This window comes from Lytechinus pictus, chromosome 3 (genome assembly GCF_037042905.1).
Source record: "Lytechinus pictus isolate F3 Inbred chromosome 3, Lp3.0, whole genome shotgun sequence".
Lineage (NCBI taxonomy): Eukaryota > Metazoa > Echinodermata > Echinoidea > Temnopleuroida > Toxopneustidae > Lytechinus > Lytechinus pictus.
Window position 1 is genome coordinate 23,348,258 of NC_087247.1, and position 22,254 is coordinate 23,370,511.

Below are 22,254 nucleotides of genomic sequence, written 5' to 3' on the forward strand. Positions count from 1 at the left end.
ATAATATATAGGAATGTACTCTGAAGGAATTTGCCAAGGAAAGACCAAAGGAATCCATCAACACAAATGTGGAATGCAATAATATAATACATATATATATACTTTTTGCAGTAAGTAGAATATGAAATAAATGTAGCTGAAACAAAAAAAACACATAAAATCAGGGAATAAAGTAACAAAGTTTACTAATCAAATAATTAAGTAATTCAAGTAAATGTTCCATTTTTTCTATCCCGTACATTTCCATTACCTTATGTACATATGTAGCAAATTCATATCAACATATTTAGTTTTCAATTGTTGATTGGTCTTAAATGCATTATTTCAAGAAACAGAAAAAAAATCTTAAATTTTCCATTTTTATGGTGCTAATTCACAATATGTATCACACCCAAAATGACTATCTAATACAGAATTCTAGGAAAATCCTATTTCCTTTATGAAAAGCATGATGCATGTAACTAAACATAATACTAAATCTATAAACTGGCCATGTGTCTAACAAATGCCCTCTACTCAGTGTATTTTCATGACTGCAAAATGGATAACATGGAGACACACCAAGCAATAACCCCTTGATGAAAAACAAAATATATATATATACTTTCCATTGATTCTAAATGTACATTTCAATGAAATACAGAATTATTCTATAATCAAATTTATAACTGGGCATTTACATACGTGGAACATAATATATTTTATTTTGTATAAATTTAATGAATAGCATTCATTGTTTGCAGTTAGTTCATTGACAGATGCATTGAAAAATCTTTTCAAAGTACATAATATACATTTACATATACCCCTTCACCAGACTACACACCCATATATAGTTTTATACAACAATGTACTAATTAAAGGTCAAGTCCACCCCAGCAAAATGTTGATTTGAATAAATAGAGAAAAATCAAACAAACATAACGCTGAAAATTTCATCAAAATCGGACGTAAAATAAGAAAGTTATGGCATTTTAAAATCTCGCTTATTTTTCACAAAACAGTGATATGCACAACTCAGTGAAATGCAAATGAGTCAGTCGATGATGTCCATCACTCACTATTTGTTTTGTTTTTTATTGTTTAAATTGTACAATATTTCATTTTTTACAGATTTGACCAGAGGGACCGACTTGACTGAACCATATAGTATTAAATAATGCTAATTCCACATGTTCAGGGAGGAATTAATCACTGTTTCACTTGACAATGAGAAAATTAGAATATTTCATATAATAAAATACAAAAGAAATAGTGAGTGGATGACATCATCAGTCTCCTCATTTGCGTACAGACCAGGATGTGCATATAACTGTTTTGTGAAATTAAGCGAAACTTATAACTTTCTTATTTTACATCCAATTTTGATGAAATTTTCAGTGTTATGCTTGCTGGATTTTTCTCTTTTTATTCAAATCATTATTTTGTTGGGGTGGACTTGTCCTTTAAATCCAAGCAAGATGGTTAACTATTTGGTTGCTTTTAAATCTAACTCAAAACGTACGACTGGCACAGATGTGAAAGAAAATAATCAAATTGGAATGAAGATCCATATCTTCCTAGTGGACGGTGGCTCAATTGACTAAAAATTGCACTTAGTTACATGTATGATTGTATCTCTAAACTATGATAAACTGTCAAAAAATCCAAATAAATTTGTAAAAACTATGTTTTCATTCATATACATGTAATAGTCACACATTGATTAAGTTGCAGTGTTCTAAATCTCTGAAGTCCAGTCAGAATATTTTCATTTTCAAATCATTCTGATATAATCTTCTCTCTAAAAAGTACAGTAGTTCAGGCATACCTGTTTGAATATGTTGTGACATAACAAAAATGTCATTCTGTAAACCTGATAATTTTTTGTTAAAATGTGTTTTTACAATAAAATAAAAAGAATAAAGGCACTGTTTAAAGCATTTGTGTGTTTGAGTTGATTTTGTATGAGGTGTGCTGTGTTTGGTAGGTTAACTTTTAAACATCCACAAAATCAAAGGCACTCTCTTCAATGACTTGATGTCAATATTAAAGCATCAAGATCTATTTCTAACTTCTCATTTAAACTCCCTGTACACCATATTTTATCTATTAGACCAAACCCAAAATACCAAATCACCAATGTACATATTTCAGAGTCTCTAGGTTCTATTACACCAACCCCAAACTAGCTCTAAAATTTGAAGGTCTGTGTCTCCGATTATGATGAAAATAATGACCCATCTCCTCACATGCCAAAACCCTGTATCTTTACAATCTATCTGAGTATATTTACACCTGCACCACTTTCCTTCATTAACAGCTATCACGAGTTGCGATGTTCAAAGTACATCGTATAATGTTACAAATGTGAGAGGTCATAATTCAAACGAGAATAATGATATAATATCTCTTAACTCTTACAAGGAGATTGAAAGTACATTTTAGGTGCTTTGTTTTATAAAATGTCATACAACTCAACTTGATTCATCTGCTGATATGGACTGGTCAACAATCACTAATCTCAACATATAACATCATATTCAGGACGTTAAGCCCAGTACAGCTATTATATTGCGTAGTTTCTTCTGAGCTGTTTTGTCACTTATAGCCACTAGAACACTATCATCACAAGTACTCTGACTCATAACAATTATTTGAATATTTAGGTGCACCAAAAAACAAAAAGTACAATAATGCATGATACAAGTTATCATTATTTCTTGGGAAAGAATAAATACATTTTTAAGGGAAAACATCAAATAGGTAAATCTTGCAAAATACCCTTTTAAGATAATTTCTTAGAATACATATGTAGAATTTTACCAGTTTTAAGGTTGATATGTGAATGATCTGTTACATTTTAAAATACAATATGATATTCTGTTAAAACATTTGTGTTGGACAGATTATTTTGCTTAGCTAAGATCTTTCCTTAAGTTGAAAATTTTATACTTTACTTTTAGGGGGAAAAATTTAAGCAGAATTCATTCAAATGTTCATAATTGCACCTAAGGCAATAGATTCTAGTTCTGCAGAGTTCAAGATGAATGAAGAAAAAAAATATATACCTGCTTATAACTCTGAAATATTTGAATTAAGTCTCCACGGAGGGTGCTTTCAATCAAAGGTAAAATATGTCACTGAAATCATGAATTGAATACCACAGTGGACCAAATATTTTTATCAAAATCGAATCTAATTAAAAATTTTCAGACTTCAGTACTGAATTGAATACCAACCCTCATATTCGATGACAATACGAGTGGTAGTTGAAAGGTTTTATCACATGAGCCATAAGATTGAGGATTAAATGGAATAGGCAGGATTATCCTGAGTGATTTCATATTCTTGTTATAGTAGAATGAATAACAAATAAGGGTACACAATTGAATTGGATACCTGAACAGAGTTCAAAAGAAGGTAATGAGGTTTTGAATACACTGCTTAATTGAGATTTTAAGTAAATTTTTCAAAAAGTAAATCTAAACTACAAATGTCACTGTGAAGAAAAACAAATACAGCATATGATGCATGTTGTCTAACATATCGACATAATGCATTTATGGACAATTAATAGCATGATCAGAATTAATCTCATGCTAACGATATTCCCTGGGCACCAGATGTACACGATTGGGGTTGACTATGTAAGCCAGAGTCTAATGAATTATCTTCATGTTTGGTTGGTACATGAACCACAAAATCATCAAGGCTCGTAACATGGGCATCCTCTTGACTGGACAAGCGGGACATTGGAAGGCTGCTAAGGCCCGAGTCTAGATTACCCAGCGAGTGGGGTTCGTTGAGTGTCTCGGAGACGGCTTGGGGGAAATCCCCATCATCACTGCTTTCACGATGAACATCCACCTGGTGCAACACGCTGCTACTCCTACTGCTACTACTCCTATCGTCACTCCCAAAAGGAGAAAAGAAATCCGAAGCACTGGTCATCGCCTGTTTGTCATTCTCTGGGATTAGCTGGAAATCAAATCCTCCATCCTGTGAGTTCAGCTCAAAGTGATTGCTGACACCAGACCCCTCTGACGTAGGAGTGTCAGGATTACTTGAAATAGCCCGTCCATAATAGGATGCACCACATCTCTCTGTCATCATCCCAATGGCTCCCATCAAAGCCTGGCCTTCAGGCACACTCTCATACTTACTGACATTCGGCATCCTTCGATTTGATGTTGGGGTATACTGCTCTATCCCATTCAGAAGGAAGCAGAGTTGCTCAATTTCTGTCATCAAATTGAAGCGAGGCATACCTCTTAAGAGCTCTATATCATTCACCATTCTTTTACTGAAATAATCGCCAAAATACGCGACTACAAACTTGTGTAGCATTCCTGATTGAAGTCTCTCTGTACTGGTGATATGTTTCATCTGTATGAAGAGGTCTCCAAATGCATTTTCTCCCGGACTTCGGCTGTCTAGATTTGGGACAGCTTTCCTCTCCTGCTCCCATCGACGCTGCATCCCCTCTGAGCAAATAAAGAGCACCTTGAATGCTTGTCTGTTTTCTTCACTGAGCCATGTTTCAAGAGACAGCTTGTGTATTTCATTAATGTGCTGGGAGGGAACTATGGGAAGTAAACCTGCGTGGGTCTTGAGGAAGATAGCAAACTTGTAGACAACATTACGATGTTCTTCCGTCTCTTCGGTAGAGATGATGAGAATCCTCTTGTCGGGCTGGTTGCTTGCACACTCAGCACTTTCCCACGCGTGCGCATCTGGGACTCTCTCATAGGGTCTTGGATCTTCAGGTGACTCTGTAAGGAAAGGTGAAACATGAATAAAAAATTACTGACAAAAGAAAATGACAAGATTTACATTAAATATCTATGCAAACATGGCCCCCTAAATAGTCTGTGGATTCATTTAGAAATGTATAAATCATTTTATCCAAGAGAATTGCTTGAATCACTACGGGATCACACATTGTGAAGGCGGGGGTCAATTTGAACCAAGGCCAATGATACTGTTTTATGCCAATATTAGAAATACAAGAAAGTCATAAAATAGAATATCAGAGCAGATAACCTTGTGCAAGTGTATATTTGAAGGCACATAATACAATATTCATTTTTGCTAGTAAAACAGGATAGGCTTTAATGATCAGATTTTTCGGGGGGGGGGGGGGGAGTGGCAGATCAATAGACGGGATTGGTAGCTAGTTAGACACCCCCCACACAGATTTCATGTGATGTGTTCACAGCATGCAAATAATTTATCACAGTACTTCATGATTTTTTACTTAAAGGTCTTCCTTAAATGTAAGATATACCAAATTAATAATGTCTTGGCATGCAGATCCAATGTTATGCAATTTTTTTACATCTGACAAAAGTTGCTCAAAAACTTGATTTCATTTCTTAATTCTCAATATGAGTATTTCCACTATTGATTACCAAAATTCATTGTTATGTAATTTCACAATAATTTCATAATTAAAAACAAATTCATAATAAAAAAAAAAGTGAATTCAAAAGTAGGAAAAATGAAAAGCAATGAATGGAACAACATAAACATGCAGAATGTTTATTTTCAGATTGAATTGTTTTTCTCCGCAAATATGGCATGAACACTACTTAAGTATATTCACACTGGAGAGGAATGGAGTATTTAAAAAAAAATTACTTCATGCATATATCATAGGTGAAATGGTACAACCAATGAAATTGCATTGTTAAAAAAACATGTAACAATCATGGGTATGTCAATCTGAGCCAATTTTCATCAAAATTGTTTGGACAATGGCCCTGATTATGGGTGTTATATGCCATGTCTTCCCCTTACAGTTATTTCAAATAACACTGTATATGAAAGGTTAAATCCTCCCTCCTTTAGAAATATGATATTTGAAAGCCTAATTAGTGTTTGTTTTAAAATGGAAACTATTCTACATGTTTTATTTTCCCCAAAGATCATTTCAAGAACAGATCACTGAATTGCTAATGCACTAGTGAATATTCAATAATAACTTGCATCTGCCATATTTCAAGTTTGACAATAGTAGAAGCCATATGAAAGACAGGATAAACCCTTTTAAAATGGCTGTCCCTTTGCTTTTCTAACATAAACATGGCTGAATAAAAATGCAATTGGAAAAGCATAATATCTCAAGCTTGCTTGGAACTTTGAGCAAAGTAACCATCTTTTTACATGATAGGAATGTAAATCTAAAGATGCAATATCTCCAGCCATTTTTTACCTGGAAAACAAAGCTGTTGTTTTAGAGCATTCAATGTCCCTGCTTTATCTTCGCAGGGGCTCTATTTGGGCTTTAAATGAAGAATATGCCAAGTCAAGACTTTCAATTTAATCCACATCCTAAACAACACAAAATATGATCTAGTGATGAAGACAAACATGAATCATACATGGTTGTACATATAATGTCCATGTGCTGCATCTGGAAGCAACTTAAAAAAAAGACAATGTTCTTCAAATTGGCAAACATACAGTCGTAAGAAATAAATGACTAAAACTATGATTCATGCAGTAATTGATTGCAATACCATCTAAGGAGATGAATGGCATTAAAATGGACAACAGAAAAACTTGATCCTGTTTTATATCAGACATGGATGTAACAGAAAGGTTAGATATTGACATCTAGTGAATTTTGTCTCACTTGGTTTACACTTTCAAATGTTTCTTTGACATCAAATATTGTCAAAAGTGGAACAAATAAATATATATGTACTGAAATTACTGACCAATTTACACGATGAATAGAATTGGTATCTATGCAACAATGATCACCATGAGATTAGGTGGTTTCAGACCGCCTCGAAGATCGCCAGTTCCAGGTATTCTCTGATCGGGAAATTTACCCCGATCAGAAAATACCAGGTATTTTGGCGGTGTGAAAGCAAACTACACGTAATATCCCCGAAAGAAAATACCCGATAAATAGTAGGTACTTGGCGGGGATTTTTCCAAGGTCGTGGGTATTTTGGCGGTCTGAAAGCAAATTACGGGAACTTTTAGCCCAGCGTGTCGTTGGGTGCGGCGCCGTGCATGGGTTGCTGCTGGGCTAGTGATTTTGAATTTCGCGCCTTGCTGCTTATCAGACCATACTGCGCATGCTCGTAACTTCAGGAACTTATCCCGAAGGGTATGTTTCAGGGCGGTGTGAATGCAGGAATAATTAATGGGTATTTTTCAGCCTAAAAAAGTTCTCGTAATTTAACGGGGATTCTTGTGATCGAGGCGGTTTGAAACCACCTATTCTTATGGACAGCTCAACAAAAGTTGAACCTCTACAAGAACAAAATATGACATTCCTCTTAATATGAGCAATTGTTATCTGAAATATCTCACACTCAACATTGTAATTGAGCTTTTACTAAATATAAATAGCAATCATACAAATGTTAGTCATATTGAAAAAATAATGCTGAGTAAAAATGAAACTACTTGTAGAAAGACAAACTAATGATCATATAGTTTAGGGTGAGCATGAGAAAAATTCATATGGGTAGGTTAGGAGCTTTTCATGTCTACATAGGTCAACAATTACATACATGCATGTAGGTTATTCATTAAATTGCATTTATTCTAGGAAGAACATTACAACTGGAATATTACACAAAACTATGTTAGGATAGATATTTTCCTCGAATTCACCCAGGAAAAGACCAAAGAGATAAATATTATTATAGATGCAGCCTATATAATATACAAATTATGCACATAAGAGCGTGCATGCAGGGCCAAATAATGAACGATGTGCAAGAAGAGCCAATGGATATACCGCACGCGGTGCGGTGTATCCATTTGGCGAGTCAAGCAGAGTTTATTATTTAGGTCCTCTATGCACAAGAATGCGTGCATTGTTTGTTTTATACAACCCCCTCCCCCATGTTACTGAGTTGCCCTGAATGCTATAATTTGATCTAAATTCTAGATAATTCCAGACCTCGCACTATCCTGCAATCTGAGTTCAGGATAGTGCATTTGGTATGACGTCAGAGTGCAGAATAGTGCATTTTGGATGCAATAGTGCAATTTGTTGAACATTATGTGATCCGATTTGGACCATTCAGATTACAGAACATTCTTGGGAGTTGTATAATTTCTACTGTTCACTATGACCATTGTTTACCCTCCTGCCTGCAAGGTTAGGTACAGATAATTTTAGACTGAGAAGGTGCATTGAAAGAAAGAAAAAAAAACTGATCAATAAGAGATTAAAATGATAGTCAATCATTAAATCAATTATAATTTCTGAAGAAAAAAAAGGAGAAGACAACGCTATGATGTCAAATCTATGATTTTGGCCTTTCTTAGTTACCATGTTAATAGTGCTACTGGGGAAGGGGCACATTTATAGAAACTTATGCTGAAACGGTCAATACTTAGTTCACAAACTTTGGAGTTAGCTTTACCCCCATAATCCATTTAAAAAACAGGATGATTGTGTTGCGATTAATTTTTTACAGGCATAAACCCTCACTTTGTTGTTGAAATAAGTATCTTTTCAATCTTGCCCCCCCCCCCAACATTTCTGTTGACTTAATTCAAACGTAATATCAAAGTGTCAATTAGGGTCTGAATTTTTAGACAGCTTATGGTGAGAAGGTATATGAATACATAACTTTGGTTGTAATGAAACATTGTTTTTAACAGAATGATTACATTTCATATATCAAAATATATGAATGAATCAGAAAATAAAATATTGGAAATCATAGAAAAGGGAATAAAAGATACCATATGTATGTAACTACCAAGACCATACAGATATTTGAGACTTATTGATAACATAAATGAAGAGAAGCCCCAGCATACAACTGTGAAAGAAAACAAAAAACATCACCCCAAACTCTTCTTTTCTTAATTTATAAAGAAAAAAATATTCAAGTTTTATTCAAATATTGAAATCATTTGATAATTTTCCTAGTCTGGAAATAACAAAAAAAAATCCAATGAGTTGATTTATATAAATAGAGAAAATCAGAGAAGCATACACCAAACACTCAAATACGATATAAAAACAAAAAAAGTTATGGCACTTCCAAGATCTAATTACTTTAATGCTTACAAATTTTGTGACTGGATATCACACTAATGGACAAGACCCATTCTGTGTTTAGAAAAAAAAGTGCAGATATTTTACTTTGATAGGGTACCCAATCTAAATAAACTTTAATGTTGATTCACATTTACCCAATAAAACATATTTTCATTTACTTATTTATCTATTCATTTATTTATTTATTTACTTACTTACTAACTTACTTACTTTATTTATTTATTCATTTATTTATCTCCATGTTTCATTTCTTATACCTCAAAGCAATATTAACATCATGTGTACTTGGTGAACAGGGTTTAACTAAAGAGTTAACTTTATAGTCAATGTTTGAAGAACATTATCTTGCTGGACTGTGTCTAAAGCAGACCTGTGGGGCATTTCTTCATTTCTTAAAAGGAAACACAAAGGGATAGATATAAGTTCCTTTTATTATTACTTGAATGCATAATTCTTTTTTATTCTTAAAATCAAGAATATGCTCCAATTCACTTGGGTATATCACAAAAATCATATAAACTGCATGTATCATGTGACTTGCAGTGTATTTATGCATCAGAAATAGAACTTTTGTAAGAGGAAAGTTTGCAAGAAAATATATGCAGAGTATGATGAATTACAAGTACTTTTGAGATAATGAAGTGACAGGTCACATGAAATGAAGTTTGAAGAAAGAAACATATTTTCTTCTGAAAAGAATGAATAACGGCATTTGGAAATATGAACAGTATTTATGAGATGAAATGTGCATTTTGCATGCATGATAAAAAAGAGAGCAATGCGATTGATTTATTATATGAACAGTAAATACAACGGAACTCCTATCAGATGAAATGAAGTCATCTTCATATCATACACTTCAAGAGGATATATTTCCCCTCTTTCTTTGTTAAAATAGACTCTATCCAAGAAATAAAACCAGATTGAATGGCATTAATATGTTTGTTCTTGATTTCCTGACTGCATTAGTTTTTATTGTGTTGTTTTGTGTTAAATCAGTGTGTAATTTCAGAATCATTGATTTATAAGTTTTTTTTTACTTTTCTGTGATCCTTCCACTATTCTTAAATATTCTCACTTATGTCATAATGTATTTTATTTGAAATATTTATATTTCTTGATTAGTATGCTTTTGATGAAGATTGTGGTAAATAAAGTTTCAATTCAATATGAGAAAAGCCCACATAAACAATGGGTATTTAAAACAGTGCTTGTTTCTGTGTTTCATATATATTTTGTTTCGTTCATATAAAGCTCATAGGTCAGCCATCAAAGTTTTGAACTAAACTCATGGATACTTTCATTTGACTTTTTCTCTTCAATATAAGATTTTCTCAAAATCATTTTATGAGGTTGTATATTACAATAATGAGTAATGTATTCTGTGCAATACTTTGAGAAAAGTGAATGAACTATATCATTGATAACAATAACAAATAACACGTACACATACCCACCTTAAAACATCAAAAGTCATGTTTGGGTGTGTGAATGCAATTTCAATACCATAAGTTTGCATCTTAATTCCTGCTTCACATGAATAATTACTAATAGGTATTCGTGCATTGAATGAATGAATGAAGAGAAGATAGGTAAGTATTAGTACTAACTAATTTGGCAATGAGGTCTAGTTGCATTGTTTTGGGGAGATAATGTTGTCTTTTCTCCAATAGCCCTAACAAGACTGGGCTATTTTGATCCCTACTAATATTTGCAATTGCAACAAAATCAGTATGCAGCTTTAAATTCACTTTAAAATATCTCATGACCAATCAGTCATGCTGATTCATGCATAAAATCAAACATTTGCCCTGTATAGATAAAGGCAACAAACTACCATTTCTTTTTTTTAACAGACTCTTTTTATGGATTTTGATCAGATGTACTACTTCAAAAATTTGGTGAATATTTTTTGTTCTGGTTTTTATTTCATCTAAAAAAACATTTATGCATTTTTTTGTTTTTAATTTTTTTTTTTTTTTCATGGAAATCACTGGTGAGACTATTCCAATCTAAAACAACATACAATTAATAGAGTTCAATCAGTAAAATAAATAATGACACATTTATGAATTTGGCAAGAAACACAATTTGCCTAAGATTTCTACATGAAACCATGTTTTTAAGCAATTTTGGGTCCGACATACACTGCAAAAATGTTGTGTAAGTTTGGGCATCACAAAGTTAGTCTAAATATAGCGTCCTGAAATGACACAGTGCGAACATTTTATGTTATGAAGTCATCATGGAAAATGTCCGGGGGCAGCTGAATCAGCCCAAAATCCCAGTCTTATTAGGGTTCAATGTTCTAGTGAAGTTGTTACAGTCTAATCTAATTTTATTCTACACCATTGAGCTTATGCAAGGTTAAACTTTTGGCATCTTTTGAGTTCCCCACAGCCTGAATAAACCCCTTATCTCAAAAAATGTGATTGGCATTTTTACCTTTTCAAAAAAAAATAAATATCCATACATGATTATAATTTCTTAAGTTAGCTGTGACAACCCCCCCCCCCCCCCCCCATGAATGACAAATAAGTTTGTAAACTATCATCGCTGGGGTGGCATGAACCTTGTATCATAATTATGTTTTAAAAAAAAACAAATTTTCTGGCCAGGTTTAAATGAATAAGATGATAAGCTGTCGGGAACCTTGGTAGTGTTTCATAAAGATGTTCATATTAAGTTATACAGGATTTTATGAACGACTGGTACAAATTCGTACAAATCATATTCACAATCACTTTCAATTCCCATGCAGGTACAGTTAAAACCTGATTTTTGTAGACATCAACATTCGTTAATAGCATATGAATGTAATTCAATAATTAAAAATAATTAAAAGGAAATGCACTTCAATTATGCTGAAATTACAAATTAGGGGCATCTCATTTGGCATAAGGGTCACCAGTTGTGTGAAATATACAAAGCATCTTTATGAAACAGCCCTGGACAAATTTACAGGGATTTGAATAAGGCTAAGGAGGTACTCGTGCAGCTTCATCTCAGGCCCCAATCAACAGATCCACATCAAATTTGGTTAGTGGATTTTTTTTTCATCATGCTCCACCTTTAAATATAGTATCCAAAATACTAAAATATAAGAAAAAAATAGACTGTGATGTCACCACTTCAACACTCTATTCAATTCAACATTGTGACAGACATGTTTTTCATTCTCCCATCAAAACATTCCTTTTTTTCAGATACAAGGTTTCGTCAGACCAGTGATGTTGTGCACATTTATCATGCATGTTGCCAATTTGAATGCCAACATGTAGCAGTGATGAGCAGAAATTGCGGAAGGTGAAAATTTACCATCATGCGGGTGGTTATTAAGATTTGGTTCTGGTGGTGATGTGCTTATGTCATCTGGAAAAATAAATGTGCAAACAGATTTGTAAAAAGAAAGGAACAAAAAGATGATTAAATTGTCTATGTAGTTGTGCCTCTATTTTCACTGATGTCCATGCAGTAGCACACATGCAAGTGCATCGTATCCAATCCGGGAGGATGATTTCATCTTTTTATTCTTAATTATTTCAAAGCTCATAAATGTGATGGGCGAAGTCAGGCTGAATCCGCACCTTAGACAATATAATCATTAGCATCTTAAGCAATGCATTAATGGTTTGAAGAAAAAAAAGATATAAAATCTGTTAACCTGATTATTTTTTTTACAAGTTTTTACATATAAATGAACCAGTAATCTTATGAATAATTCATACCAAAATGATGGTGGCTTGAAGCAAAGCATTAATCCATGGTATGAATATATGGATGAATAATTCATGTAATACAAAATTTCATAGATTTTCCTTTTAAAAGAAGATAAATATTTAAAGACTTAAGTGACTCAGAACTGTCCACACAAATTATATCTTACACCCCCGCCAATCCTTGCCCTTAAATAAGCACTGAAAAGTACATAATCTCATGCTTCACAGTCTTTAATCAAGACATGAAGAAACATTTGAATAACAAGTAATTCTGGCGGCTATGCTTCCCACTGACAAAAGGAAACAGCTCTGTCTTTTTGGTCAAAACTGATTTTTTTTTCTTCATTTGGGAAAATTTCAGTATGCTCTACATAATTCTAAAGGAAGTGGAGTTGCATAGCCTCCAATTCCTGAAATATAGACGTTTCAAAAGTAAATAACTCTATATATTTCCACACAAAATGATTAGACACTTTTTCCTCATTTCCGCAGAGTTGGGTTTTTTTGTCAGTGGATGGCAGTATTATTGTCTTGAGTCAATACACTGAAACGGGTCCAAATATTTTAAATGTTAACAAATAAGGGATAAATGATCACTTGCCTTCTCCTTATAACTATTTTTTCAAAATTCTCTTATTTTTCTTCACTGTTTCCATAATTTGTATAGCACATACAATGTAGTTCATTTTAATTATAAACATACTAAAGTTCACTTGCACCTTTATTTTCTGAAATATGAATCTTTTCCCATTTGAAATCCCCCCTCCAAAAAAAATATGGCCTAAAATAGGCACATGCCCATTCCTAACTTTCTTTTTTTTTTCAAAGATCTCTTTACTTGCATTCATATTTCTAGATCTCTACCTTTTCTTCACTTATTCACAATAAAAATATTTGTCTCAAATATTTTGCATATATTTTTTTGATTAAATAGATAAGGTTTTCAGGTGTTTTTCAAGAGATAAATAATAAGTGTGATTATATGTGAATACAAAAGGCAACTCGTGGCTATGATAAAATGGTTCACATAATTGCACACGAAACAAAGATAAACATCCAACTTGTTTCTATGTCAGTCTAAATTTTTATTGCAATTTTTTTTTCATTTGTCCACTTCTCCATTCCTTCCCTCTCCTAAGGCCTAACCCCTTTTCCCCAATTTTGACCAATATTAACCATGACTTTTTCTTTCTATGTTGCATTGCTTCAAAATACCTACCACTATACGGGATTTTCTTTCCACACGTCTCTTGTGGTTTGGACTTTATGATGTACCTGAAGCCAACTATCAATGCCACAACCACAAGAACTACTGCCACAACAACTATCATCCATAAATACGGTTTCTGGTCCTCTGCAAACGTAAATATAAAAAAATTCATATTAATATTATTATAAAAAAGAGATATGAACAAGTTAGATTACTACATTAACTTCTAAATTACAGTTTACTTTGTGCTTAGGTGCAATGTGACATGGGTAGCATGAAGAAATAATAGCATTACACTTTCGTAGCTGATTTCCTTCCATTTTTACGAAAATTTGTCATTATTGACTGTTTTAACAGGCCTTTAAGTTTTTATATGATACAAAGGGCTGTAAATATAGATTTTTAAAATAAGCTTTCTGTGATTTCAAGAGCTGAAATTATACAAATTATCCAACTAAAAATCTAAATGCAACATATGCAAAGGCAGTCTGAGCCCCACTATTCATACAACTTTCTACTTAAAAAGTAAATTACAGGTCATTTAGAAATTCATCTTTCTACAGCTTTTACAAATGGATGAAAAAAAAAACTTTTCGTTTAAAATTTCTTTCATTTTCCAGGATTTGCTGACCCGTACAAACAATGAATATGAAAAAAAACTTTAAAAAAAGAAACAAACTTTCATGTTCTCATTTCGTTTATTTACTTTCACATTTTCCAACTGTATTAAAGGTATATCCAGGAGCACAGGAGCAGTTGTATCGAATGCCTCCTGGCATATCAATGTAGTTGCAGTTGACGTTCTCGTCGCATGTTCTTTCATCACAACCTCCATCTACCAAACAAAATAAATAAGAAAAAACAAAAAATCAATTCCTGTTCATTCTGATTTTGGAGAAATAAAATTTATTTACAACGGGTTCTACAGTTGTTACATTGTTCTTTCAATTTTTTGTGTTTCTTATAAATTGTATCATACAAATCAATCTATTCTTTCTAAAAAAATATATGAAAACAAAAATGTTACCATATATCATCATTGTAAATAAGAAAAATTGGAATGAACAAATTGAATTAAATTGAGAGATTAAGGAAAAAAATCAAATATTTCAATTATGTACTTTGTTGCCCAATCTGCCAGATTTTGTTTTCATTAATTCACTCTCATACAGGGTCAAACAATTTAAATTTATAATTACTGAGTGGCCACAATCATCAACATTTGTACATTTTAGACATTCATGAAAGACTTTCAAATCCAAATTCCATAAAACTGCAAATAACCTCACCCCCTCCCAATCGATCTATGGGGCTGGAAAAGACAAGATAAAAAACTGACAGCTAGGAATTTCCAATGAATTGAGGAGACTCAAAGAGACTCTTACACCTTTCACTGTGATCACCTGTGAAACCTTGATAATGATTGGCTGCTGAGCCCTGTTACCATGGTAGTTGCCATAATGGCAAAGTTACAGCAGTTGCAAGTCCTTTATTTAACGGCCCCTGGATTATGCTAGGGAAACTCTTGTGTTTTGGGTTTTTTTACTTTTCATAGTAGCAAATGAACTCCCGAGTAACTTTTCTCACTTGGCTCATCAGCAAACAGATAATCATGTGATAGTATGGTGATGCATTGTAAAATACATGAAGCAAAGTATTCATTTATTTATTGCCAGGGTTTACTATGATTATCATGGAGGAGCCCTAGAAAGTTCTGTTTTCAAACAAAACTGACGTAGCTATACTATGGGTGAGTTCAAGGTATTATCACTAGTCTCAAATTCACAAGGTTTCAAATCGGGTAAGTTTTAAAAGCATAAATTGCCATATACATGCATGACACAGCTGATACATCAAGGAACTTATCAGAAACCATTCCAGTTTACACATATTTTTTTTTATTCAATAGTAAGCCTGTTGACTACTGAAATCTTTAATTCACACAGGCTTTCTACAGGGACTATCCAGTTCCAGTACGCAAAGGGTTAATATAATCAATTTGGTTTGAGACATTTTGAGTAATGTAACAAGAGGTTGTTCCCCCCCCCCCTTCAATTTACCTGGACAGACATTTGTGACATTGGTCCCATTAATGACCTCATATCGACATTTGCAGTCATGATGTTTCCAGCCTGTTGAAAGGTCCAACGATGATTCTTCACAGGTTGCCAGGGTGATGCAATTACTATGTTCCAACTCCTCAACGTGGCATTCATCAACTTGACAGAGAGAGAGAGAGAGAGGGGAGGGATTTCAGTAATTATTATTCAGCCACTACCTGCCCACATTACAAATGTTAAATTATCATAGGGGAGTATCGCTTTCCTTTCCTTAACTTCATCACCACACTCATTAACGAGGCTCTTTTCTGAGTAATGAATAGTAGCTTTAATGAGAAATATTACTGGAGGTGATTAATTCCTCCCTACCGATGTGTGTTTTGAATTTTATGAGCACATTTTAAATCCAGAATACCTTCCCTTGATTTACTGTCATAACAAGCCGGAGCCAAGACATTGCGGTTTCCTACTAATCTTCAATAGTATGTGGGCAAAATTTCATCAGTATCATTCAAACATGGCAAGAAATCAAAATGTGCAATTAAGAGAATGACCGCCTTTCCATCTTACCTCTATTTTTTCAGACTTCTTTCAAAATTCATTTGAAAAGGGTCATTAATTATCATCACATGATACACATAAAAAGATGAACGTTTTAAAAGTCAATTATTTGATGGGTTCTTAGAATGATTACGGGAAATGAAATACGTTTTTATATCTCACTTAAATTCTTACATTTAATACAGTTGTCACAACACATGGGGGGGGGGTACCTTTGATTTAGAAGGTTGATTCAATGCTTAGAGTGGGGAGATGGGTCAAATTTTCGACATCAATTTTCAACATCACATCAAAAGCATTGATATACTAGGAAAAAACATACACTGGGACATAGGAGAGAGACGTCGTGAAGGAAAAGGGATGTTTGTTGTAGACTTCACTAAGAAAGATTAAGAGCAGGAATACGTTGGGACTTTAGGGTGCGAAACCTTGGGGAGGCACTTGTCCGAGACTTCACTGGGACTGCTAGTAGAGGCGACTCCAAAAAACAGATATGGGGTAAGCATACACTGGGGCTTGGGTCAAAAAGACGATGCTTGCCCTAAACCTTACTGATACTACTTTTTGGAGGTGACCCCAAGAAGATATGGGGCAAGCATACATATGGGACTAGAGTCAACTTCAAACAGGTGGAAGCCATTGTATCCTTGTCCTCTGAACTGTACACAGTCATAAATCATGGGAACACAAATAATTGTTTACTTAGGTTATGGTTAAGTTCAACATGGCGTCTCAAAACAAACCATCCCAAAATAATGCCCATACGATTTTGAGAAGACTAAAGACAATAGTTTAAAACTGTGCTACATTTGACAATAAATATGAGGGGAATGGGGTAAGGAGCATTTCACAATGTAATTCAACAGTGTTTTGTTTAAGCTATTGTAATTCTTGCATTTAATTGGCTGATGAGCAAATTCATCAGTGAAAATCACAGATAAATTTCTTCATGAAATGCTATCTGTACAGAAATTACATAATAATAAGAAGTGATGGCATGCTTCTGGGATGCACATTTTTCTATTATCATTAATTGGCAATAGAAATAGGAAAATATTACCCAAATATATAATAAATTAAAAATAAATGTGGAAACTTTGATGAAATTTGAAAAAAATTAATGGTAAAGAAGAAGAGAGTAAACAGATTATGACAGATAATATGCTAAAAGGAGCGTATTTCTTTTTACAATTCATTATTTGAAAAGACTTCATATAATTTATCAAACTTGTGTCATATGCTATCTAGGGAAAAGAATCTGAATGTGGGCAATCAGTATCATCTTAGCTTCTGTTCATGTCAAATGAGACATTGCATATGTATTCAAGTAGCATTTGCAACTGAAGAGGGTTAATCATCATCATCATCATCATCATCATCATCATCATCATCATCGTCATCACCAACATCATCATCATCATCATCATCATCATCATCATCATCATCATCATCATCATCATCATCATCATCATCACCAACATCACTTTCATCATTGGCATCATCATCATCGTCGTCATCGTCACCATCATCACCATCATCATCATCATCATCATCATCATCATCATCATCATCATCATCACCAACATCATCATCACCATCATCATCATCATCACCAACATCATCATCATCATCATCATCATCATCATCATCATCACCAACATCATCATCATCATCATCATCATCATCATCACCAACATCACTTTCATCATTGGCATCATCATCATCGTCGTCATCGTCACCATCATCACCATCATCATCACTGTCGTTGTCATCATCATCATCATACAGTATATTTAAACAAGCCGAGTTCATCCGATGAAAACAGATAAAGTCTTTGGATAAAATTTTATGAACCTATAAATTTGTTAAAGAAAAAAAAAATCAACATAAACAACAATTTTCTTTAAATGCTTACCAAAATTCAAAATATTACATTAATTGGCAAATTAATAAGTTATCAAATTGTCATCCATAATATATGAAAAATATAGGCCCTATTGTGTGTTCATATAAGAATTTTTACAAACAGATGAGTGTGGTTATGATAATTCTTTTATAAATCAAGTGGAGCATTGATCAAAAACTGTATGCAAACATATGCTACATGCTTGATCAAGCACTTTTAAATTGGTCATTCATGGCATGTAAGCATGAGACATCTAATTTCTCAGGCTATCGTAAATATAGCGTGTCTCGTTGCTTCTTGTTGCACTTCTTCATGAATCATTTAACAACTGCTGAGGCTGTTCACGCTTGGCAAACCCATCATGTAATTAAATCACAGTATTTCACTATATCAGGAAATATTCTCACCATTTTATTTTAAAAAAGGGAAGAAAAAAAACAGTAGTGTTTCTGTATAGCCTTGTTCTTTATATGAATATTGTGAAACAGAATGGTAAGCTTTTTTATATGTATGGAAAGAAAGGCATGGTAAATGCACTATGGAATGTACAGATCACTGCTTACCAATGCATGTGATGCCCTCTGTACAGTAACATTCTGGCTCAAAGTCCTCATTATGCCGACATGTGCTGTATTTATCACATGGATTGGAATGGCAGGGGTCAGCTGTAGAGAGATGGTTGAAAAATATGGAAAGAAAGAGACAGACAGAAAAGTACAGAGACAGAAAGAGAGAGAGACAGAGACGAAAAAGGATAGTGAGTGAGATAGAGAGATATATAGACAGACAGATACAAAGACAGAATAAGAGAAAGATAGAGAGACAAAGAGGAATAGTGAGTGAGATAGAGAGAGGGAGAAGTAAACAGAGAGGTTTAATATCAGATAGAAAGAGTGAGAGAACGATTGAAAGATATCGAGAGGAGAGAGAAGTAAAAAGATATCAAGAATGGCAGGGGAGAGAGAAATAGACATGAAGATACAGAAAAAGACAATGAGAGAAAAAAAAAATCAGTTGAGATGATAATTGGGATAGCAAGATAGAATAATTTGTATAAACAGACAAAAGCAAGAACAAAATTATCAAAATGCAATAAAAGGCAAGAAAAACACGTTCATTGAAAGAATGATAATCAAGCATACAAAGGTAGTCCTTCGGCAGTATACAGAAAATAAAAGGTCAGGATTTCAATGACCATACAGTATATACAGAACAGTAATTAAGTCATACATCTCTGTGAAATGTGTAAAAGAGAATAAATTATCTGATTAGTGTTTTTGTTTGACCATGAGCACATTCCTTCATAATACATGTAACTGTCAAATATAACAAATTATAGCTAACGCTTTTACAGAAACCCATTCAAGATTATTATTTTGGTGTGGACACTCCACTTGTATTTTAGACAGAGTTTTTCCTCTTCATTGCAAGTTTATCTACACACACCGATTTGCATATTCTACTAAGTGCATTTTGTCTTCCTTCATATATAGGATGTAAGCAACAGGTTCTCATGACCCGCTTCAACAATTACCGGTTTCAGGCTAAAAGTGATATCATATACTGACGACAATCACTTTGAATTGATACTGCAGCATCACTATCAGGCTCAATACACTGTGTTCTGAAGGAAACACTGCACAAGCTCTCATCTCTTGCCTTTAAACATTTTCATAGAGAGAGTGATAATCTAACATTGCCGGTTTTACCATTGATTATTAGAGGATACAAAATGTGATTATATATCTTGACACCCCATGATGGGGACAGTAATTTTTCAGTATTCCAAGAAAATTACAGTTTGAAGGCAAAGTCTGCAAGACTGATCTGCTAAATTAACCCCATATTTCATATTCATGAGTTTCCATGATTTCTCTGATGATGAGATCTCCTTATGTTACCCAGACCCGGACTAAAAATATTCCCTTCATCATGTACCCTTTTTTTGAAAAGTATAGCAACACAATAATTAAAATATGAAATTTCAAGTATAAATTTGTATGGTTTATTTCCAATTCGTATAATGCCAATTTGTCCAATTTCCAACTCGTCTACTATCATTTGACCTACCATCAGTTCGTCCACTCACCACATGGTCTACTTTCATTTGGTCTAATACCATTCCGTCTAATAACCAGTTGGTCCAAAAGTGTTAATTGTGCAAAATGAATGAAAAGAAAATGGGTATTAGACCAACTGGTTATCAGATGAAATGGTAATAGATGAACTGGTGATTACACAAAGTGATGATTGGACCAAATGGTTGTTAGACGAAATGTTGATGGACAGAATGGCATTAGACTAAATGAAGGTAGACCATGTGGTGAGTGGACGAGTTGGCAGTGGACGAATTGGCAATTTACCATTTGTATCACATACAAAAATATCTTATTCATAATTTATCCTGTAAACCGTATTTAGGCCTTTATTGTGATAGGGTATTCATTTTAACTGAACTCAATTGAATTCAAGACAATCTCACAAAAAAATTGAACATTAATATTGTATGTTTACTCGCATTAAGATTTTCTTCAAAAGATTACTGTGAATATAATGTACATGCATGTGTGCTGTAAAGACTATCTGTTTTCTTATAGAGACATTAAACTGCTATTGAACTTGCAACATATTATTAACATTATACTGAAACATACAAATATTTTCAAAGATGATTCAAAATGATACACTTAAAGAGACTTACTTATGCAGGTTATTCCATTATATATTGCTGTTGAAGTGCAGTTGCAGTAGTACTGAACACCATCCAGGTCACAAGCCCCTAGGGAACCACATGGATGGCTATTGCAGGGATTCTCTGCAACAAAGAGAAAGAAAAAAGGCATTTCCTTGAGCTACTCCTGGAAATATCTTCGTTTGTAGATTTGCTATGACAATGTAAAGAAAATATCCATGAGATTCAGAAGATCCTATTTTTCTGAAAGTGAAGTGTCATTCTTCTGACACAACATTATTTTTGGGGTTACTGAAGACAGATGACATCCTGTATATACCAAACAACAAATAATAATGGAAGTAATTCAGAAAATCATTGGTTTGTAATAAACTCTTCTTTTCCATTTGTTTGAAAAAATATTAGAATGACAAAGGGGTAGTTTGAATATAAGGCAACCATAACATGGGGCCCCTTTCTTAAATAACTTATATAATTTGTTGCAAATATGATAACTTCTATGTTAGCAGGATCCATCTGTCAATCAAAATAAAGATTTCTATTGTTGTTCTATTGTAAATCTAAACTGTTCTGGAACTTGGTTTAGTTCAAGTTCAAGTTGTAGCCAGTTGGTAAAGTTATCATAATCGTATATCTTTATGAATGGAGGTGGATTCAGTGTTTTCTAATTGATACAATAACATGATAGTTTAATATTGACTTTCTATTGATGAGTGTCCTCAATCAGTCCCTATGTATTACAGTTTTAATGGTTTGCAACTTCTTGCATTCCATTCACAATAAGAGTAACATATCATGAAACATGCATCATATCATGACAGCAACTTATACAAATTAGGTGGTTTCAAACCGCCTCGATCACAAGAATCCCCGTTAAATTACGAGAACTTTTTTAGGCTGAAAAATACCCATTAATTATTCCTGCATTCACACCGCCCTGAAACATACCCTTCGGGATAAGTTCCTGAAGTTACGAGCATGCGCAGTATGGTCTGATAAGCAGCAAGGCGCGAAATTCAAAATCACTAGCCCAGCAGCAACCCATGCACGGCGCCGCACCCAACGACACGCTGGGCTAAAA

General features: G+C 33.6%; 1 protein-coding gene across 2 annotated transcripts; it reads right to left on the bottom strand.

Annotated features, from left to right (window-relative positions):
• Window positions 1-1,085: 1,085 nt before the first annotated feature.
• LOC129257594 (uncharacterized) lies at window positions 1,086-21,339 on the bottom strand. 2 transcript variants are annotated; one of them, XM_064096665.1, is made up of 7 exons: window positions 21,183-21,339; window positions 19,045-19,146; window positions 16,015-16,173; window positions 14,661-14,789; window positions 13,964-14,098; window positions 12,344-12,397; window positions 1,086-4,754 (listed from the first exon to the last, which is right to left on the bottom strand). In XM_064096665.1, exons 1-7 carry the CDS (start codon window positions 21,322-21,324, stop codon window positions 3,577-3,579), a joined length of 1,899 nt encoding a protein of 632 aa, XP_063952735.1. In that variant the 5' UTR covers window positions 21,325-21,339; the 3' UTR covers window positions 1,086-3,576. The 2 variants fall into 2 exon arrangements, with proteins under 2 accessions (XP_063952735.1, XP_054751937.2); XM_054895962.2 differs by lacking the exon at window positions 12,344-12,397.
• Window positions 21,340-22,254: the final 915 nt, after the last annotated feature.